The following is a 6,265-nucleotide window of genomic DNA, read 5'->3' on the forward strand; positions in this document are numbered from 1 at the left end:
TGAGTCAAGAACGAAGAAGTGTTTGAGGTACTGGCAAATATTAAGGTGGATAAATCTCCAGGCTCAGAAGGAATCTGTTCCAGGGTGGTATCAAAAGCAAGAGAGGAGATTTCTGGACCACTAGTAGAGATTTTTGCATCTTCATTCACCACGAGAAAGATACCAGATTTGGAAGGTGGTTAATATTGCTCTCTTATTCAAAAAGGCCCGTAGGAATGTTGGATCTCTGTTTATTTTTTGATCCTCAAGGTTCTTCCTGGAGTCAGGAAACAATGAGCAGTCTTAATTCCAAGATTTCAGTTTATTTTAGAGTACAAACATAGAAATACTAAGCAAACTAAATAAAGAACTGATAAGCGATGCTGAAGAATCTAAGACAAAGGAATAAAGGTGGCACTACTGAAAAATTTGTCACTTTTATAATAAGCTGAGGAAAGTTCCTTAGATAATGAATTAGTTAATAGGTTACATAATTCAAACAATTACATCATGTGGGTAATGTGCTAATACTTAGCCAAAGAAAAATCAGAAAGGTGATACAGGTAAACCGTTAGTTTAGCTGCTATACTGCTGTCTACCAATGACTGTGAAAAATACATGAGTTTGTTAAAAAGCAGTAGTCGGGAAATTATTGGAAAAAACTTCAAGTGGCAAGTTGGAAAGACAGGATTCAAATCTGTCTGTCTGGAAATTGTGTCTCAAATTTGACTGAGCTTTTTTGTGGAGCAATTGATCAGGGCAGGGTGGTAAATGTGGTACACATGGACTTTCACGAGTTTTTTGAGAAAGCCAATTTCTATGCTGCACATTTCTGCCTGTATTATCTATTGTCCATTGCCAACTACTAGGGCATTGATGAGGCATTTCAGTTAACTTTTGATGATTGTGAGGCTGGAGTTGCAGACCATGTAGCAGTGACATGTTTCTTTTCCTGACAAATATTAATGAATCCTTTTGGGTTTTAATAATAAATTAGTGTTTTTTTTTGTTGTCAACATTACTGACAAATGGTGTTTTGTTGCATTTAATTCCAACTTGTATAATTTCTGAATTTAAGTTCCCCAGCTCCTGTTGCTATTGTCTTCCTGTCAATAGTTCAGGTCTCCAGGTTGCCTGGATACGTTATTGCTTGTCCAATAACATATTCAGTTGGAACCATGTATAAGATGAGAATAAATGACTGCACACATGGCACTGGGACTCTAAGTTTTAAATGTGAGATCATGCAATTAAGAGTATTTTGAGGTCTTGACATAACACATAACCTCATGAAATGAAGTGTTGCTTAAAAGATTGGGAACGTTAGTCAGGAAGCTGAGTTATTGAATCCCTGGGTTTCCAAATGTTAAAATAAATTACCTGAAAATTGTGATCACCACAAGCTAGGTATCAGCAGCAGATATATACCTACTTACTAATTTGCTGATCTGTGGTCCCACCAAGCAAAGTTTGCTGAAGAAAGGACATTCAATTCCCCACGCAAGTTGCATTTCCTGAAAGTTATAAGAAATATCTTTTTGATCTTAGTTGCCATGATCATTGAAAGCTTTAAATGTCTATTATTACAAAACAGGTGTTGATTGTCCAGTTGGCTATTACAGCAATAAAACTGGTTTGACATCTCCAGATGATTGCACCATTTGTGACCCTGGGTTTTACTGCAATCGCCCTGGGATGACATCACCCCAAGGTCCATGTGCAGCGGGGCACTACTGTAAACTGGGTAAGAGAATAGTCTTTACATTTTGTTTTTGTGTGGAATGTGGATAAGACTGGGAAGACCACACATACTACCTACTCCTTGTTGGACAAAGAAAATACTTTTGCCAAATGGCTCGGTGAGCAACTTCAGATAATATTTAATAATAAACACCTCAGCCTGAAGTGGAGCATATATTACCATCTGTGTTAGCCAAATGATGTGGAAATTACAGTATATGGCCCCTTTCCTGTCAAATAAAGTCTAAATTTCCATTTACTGGCTTATTAAAGTGGTTTGGGTAGCTATTCCAACATCTCTCCCTGTTACTTAAAATGCATTACTTATTTGACTCATAGGTATATTCATTTTGCTAATACTTAATGCTGTAAATATTTGCAGGGATATTGGTGCAAACAGAATGTTGAACAAAATGTCATTCATACCTTTAAACAGGCTAATTTGGAGCATATGTATGCATTCCTTAATATGTTTTTAATTAATTTTACTATATTAGATTCATTTTGTATATTTAATGTAATTTGACTGTTAGTAGCAATGCAACATTTTCCCAGTGATAGATACTCATTGTTTATTGCTTACTGTTTAATTTGAAAGTAAATACATTTATATGGTTATAATTTTATCATAAACAGCAGTGATAATTATTTCATATTAACAATTCTTATACTGTCAGATGATAGGAAATACTGTGCATTAATGTAAGAAACAAATAATCAGTGTGCTCATACAACATTCTCTAGTACATGAAGAGAGGCGCTAACATTTATGTGACTACCTTTACAAGTAACTCTTGCAAAGGTCTGAGTACAGTGGTAACTGCAGCAGTTGTCCCTTTTTGTGAGCAATGTGGAATATAAATGAATGAGTTCTGGTATTCCTTGCTTAGAATATTCACTATGTCCTAGTTAGCAAAGCCAGTGGCTATTCACTTGGAACCAGGGAGATTTTTTTTTGATCACAGTCAATTCTAAGGGGCTTGGCAACAGTCATCAGCCATCATCCTGACATCAGCTGAGCTTATAAAATCATTGGAGGCACAAATGAGATAATAGAAAGCAGATGTCTCCAATCTGGTAGAATAATTTAGTTGTATTACCAAGTGCAGAGACTAAATCATAACTCTTGACTTTTATTTTTTATATGTAAATTTCAGCAGTTGCTTGGATTGGATGGTTCTTAAATGTGCATTTAATATTGATCCATTTTGGGGTCAGCCAGTGAATCCAAAGTTTGTTCGGAATTAGGATTATAAAACTATCTTATTGTTCACAGGTGCTCAAACACCTAATCCAAACAATGGGACTGAAGGACTCCTCTGCCCTGCTGGCTACTATTGTACAACTGGAACAACAAGACCAGCCCCTTGTCCAATTGGGACCTACAATCCTTCAAAAGGTATAAATGCTATTTACTATATAAATTTATCTTTAATGGTATGTGAAATTTCAGGGAAATTTTCATTCATGTGTAATAAAGCTAAATATATTTGTTTTTATGATGTGTTATACATACATAAATCATCTTTCTTTGTTCATTAAAGTTGAATCAGAGAAGTGGTTCTGTGACTGGCCACTAGTAGATCTATGTGAAGACATTTACAAGTGATTTGAAAAGAAGCAGTACTGTAATATCTTTAAAGTGACACTAGTTCTGATGTTCTCTTTATTGAGATAAATTAGTAAGTCTAGAATACAATCTTTTTAAATTAGATTCTTAATTTTGCTTTCAGAGAAAGTCAACTTGCTAGAAAAAGATGTTCAATTTAACTCAAATTCTATTTATCTAAGTTTGACACTATCATTTCAATCCAATATATGTGCATGATCAAAGGAACTTACAAACAGAACTGAAGGGACTGGGGAAGAGGGGGTTGGCTCACAAATAGAGAAAGCTTGTAGACAGTGCGAGAGAGAGGATAGGCAGGTGATAGAGTAGGGATGCGCTCAGTCCGAAGGTTTGAGATGCGTCTATTTTAACGCAAGGAGTGTTGTGAACAAAGCAGATGAGCTTAGAGCATGGATCAGTACTTGGAGATATGATGTGGTGGCCATTGCAGAGACTTGGATGGCTCAGGGACAGGAATGGTTACTGTTAAGTTCCGAGTTTTAGATGTTTCAGAAAGGACAGGGAGGGAGGCAAAAGAGGTGGATGCGTGGCACTGTTGATCAGAGATAGTGTCACGGCTGCAGAAAAGGTGGACGCCATGGAGGGATTGTCCATGGAGTCTCTGTGGGTGGAGGTTAGGAACAGGAAGGGGTCAATAACTTTACTGGGTGTTTTTAATAGGCCACCCAATAGTAACAGGGATATCAAGGAGCAGATAGGGAAACAGATCCTGGAAAGGTGTAATAATAGCAGAGTTGTCACGATGAGAGATTTTAATTTCCCAAATATCGATTGGCATCTCCCTAGAGCAAGGGGTTTAGATGGGGTGGAGTTTGTTAGGTGTGTTCAGGAAGGATTCTTGACATAATATACAGATATGCCTACAAGAGGAGAGACTGTACTTGATTTGGTATTGGGAAATGAACCTGGTCAGGTGTCAGATCTCTTAGTGGGAGAACATTTTGAAGGTAGTGATCATAATTCTATCTCCTTTACAATAGCATTGGAGAGAGATAGGAACAGATAAGTTAGAGAAGTGTTTAATTGGAGTAAGGGGAATTATGAGGCTATCAGACAGGGAATTGGAAGCTTAAATTGGAAACAGATGTTCTCAGGGAAAAGTATGGAAGAAATGTGGCAAATATTCAGGAGGTATTTGTGTGGAATTCTGCACAGGTACGTTCCAATGAGACAGGGAAGTTATGGTAGGGTACAGGAACCATGGTGTACAAAGGCTGTAATAAATCTAGTCAAGAAAGGAAAGGCTTACAAAAGGTTCAGAGAGCTAGGTAATGTTAGAGATCTAGAAGATTATAAGGCTAACAGGAAGGAGCTTAAGAAGGAAATTAGGAGAGCCAGAAGGGGCCCTGAGAAGGCCTGGCGGACAGGATTAAGGAAAACCTCAAGGCATTCTACAAGTATGTGAAGAGCAAGAGGATAAGATGTGAAAGAATAGGACCTATCAAGTGTGACAGTGGGAAAGTGTGTACGGAACCGGGGGAAATAGCAGAGGGACTTAATGAATACTTCAGTATTCACTGTGGAAAAGTATCTCAGTGATTGTAGTGATGTCTTGTAGCAGACTGAAAAGCTTGAGCATGTAGATATTAAGAAAGAGGATATGCTGGAGCTTTTGGAAAGCATCAAGTTGGATTAGTCGCCAGGACCGGATGAGATATACCCCAGGCTACTGTGGGAGGCGAGGGAGGAGATTGCTGAGCCTCCGGCGATGATCTTTGCATCATCAATGGGGACAGGAGAGGTTCCGGAGGATTGGAAGGTTGCGGATGTTGTTCCTTTATTTAAGAAAGGGAGGAGAGATAGCCCAGGAAATTATAGACCAGCGAGTCTTACCTCAGTGGTTGGTAAGTTGATGGAGAAGGTCCTGAGAGACAGGATTTATGAACATTTGGAGAAGTATAATATGATTAGGAATAGTCAGCATAGCTTTGTCAAGGGCAGGTCGTGCCTTACAAGCCTGATTGAATTTTTTGGGGATGTGACTAAACACATTGAAGAAAGAGCAGTTGATGTAGTGTATATGGATTTCAGCAAGGCATTTGATAAGGGACCCCATGCAAGGCTTATTGAGAAAGTAAGGAGGCATGGGACAAAAGGGGACATTGCCTTGTGGATCCAGAACTGGTTTGCCCACAGAAGGCAAAGAGTGGTTGTAGACGGGTCATATTCTGCATGGAGGTCAGTCACCAGTGGTGTGCCTCAGGGATCTGTTCTGGGACCCTTGCTCTTTGTGATTTTTATAAATGACCTGGATGTAGAAGTGGAGGGATGGGTTAGTAAGTTTGCTGATGACACAAAGGTTGGAGATGTTGTGGATAGTGTGGAGGGCTGTCAGAGGTTACAGTGGGACATTGATAGGATGCAAAACTGGGCTGAGAAGTGGCAGATGGAGTTCAACCCAGATAAGTGTGAAATGTTTCACTTTGGTAGGTCAAATATGATTGCAGAATATAGTATTAATGGTAAGGCTCTTGGCAGTGTAGAGGATCAGAGGGATCTTGGGGTCCAAGTCCATAGGACACTCAAAGCTGCTGAGCAGGTTGACTCTGTGGTTAAGAAGGCATACGGTGTATTGGCCTTCATCAATCGTGGAATTAAATTTGGGAGCCGAGAGGTAATGTTGCAGCTATATAGGACCCTGGTCAGACCCCACCTGGAGTACTGTGCTCAGTTCTGGTCGCCTCACTACAGGAAGGATGTGGAAGTCATAGAAAGGGTGCAGAGGAGATTTACAAGGATGTTGCCTGGATTGGAGAGCATGCCTTATGAGAATAGGTTGAGTGAACTTGGCCTTTTCTCCTTGGAGCGATGGAGGATGAGAGATGACCTGATAGAGGTGTACAAGATGATGAGAGGTGACCTGATACAGATGTACGAGATGATGAGAGGCATTGATCGTGTGGATAGTCAGAGGCT

General features: G+C 39.3%; 1 protein-coding gene across 1 annotated transcript in view; it reads left to right on the top strand.

The window, feature by feature from the left end:
- The window catches only part of LOC134340879 (platelet endothelial aggregation receptor 1-like), a 30,006-nt gene extending 26,678 nt beyond the window's left edge, over positions 1–3,328 (top strand). The window contains exons 9-11 of the mRNA XM_063038452.1: positions 1,574–1,723; positions 2,996–3,118; positions 3,264–3,328. Coding sequence (XP_062894522.1) covers positions 1,574–1,723; positions 2,996–3,118; positions 3,264–3,328 — 338 coding nt within the window. The remainder of the gene's footprint in view (positions 1–1,573; positions 1,724–2,995; positions 3,119–3,263) is intronic.
- The last annotated feature ends 2,937 nt before the right edge of the window (positions 3,329–6,265 follow it).

This window comes from Mobula hypostoma, chromosome X2 (assembly GCF_963921235.1).
Source record: "Mobula hypostoma chromosome X2, sMobHyp1.1, whole genome shotgun sequence".
Lineage (NCBI taxonomy): Eukaryota > Metazoa > Chordata > Chondrichthyes > Myliobatiformes > Myliobatidae > Mobula > Mobula hypostoma.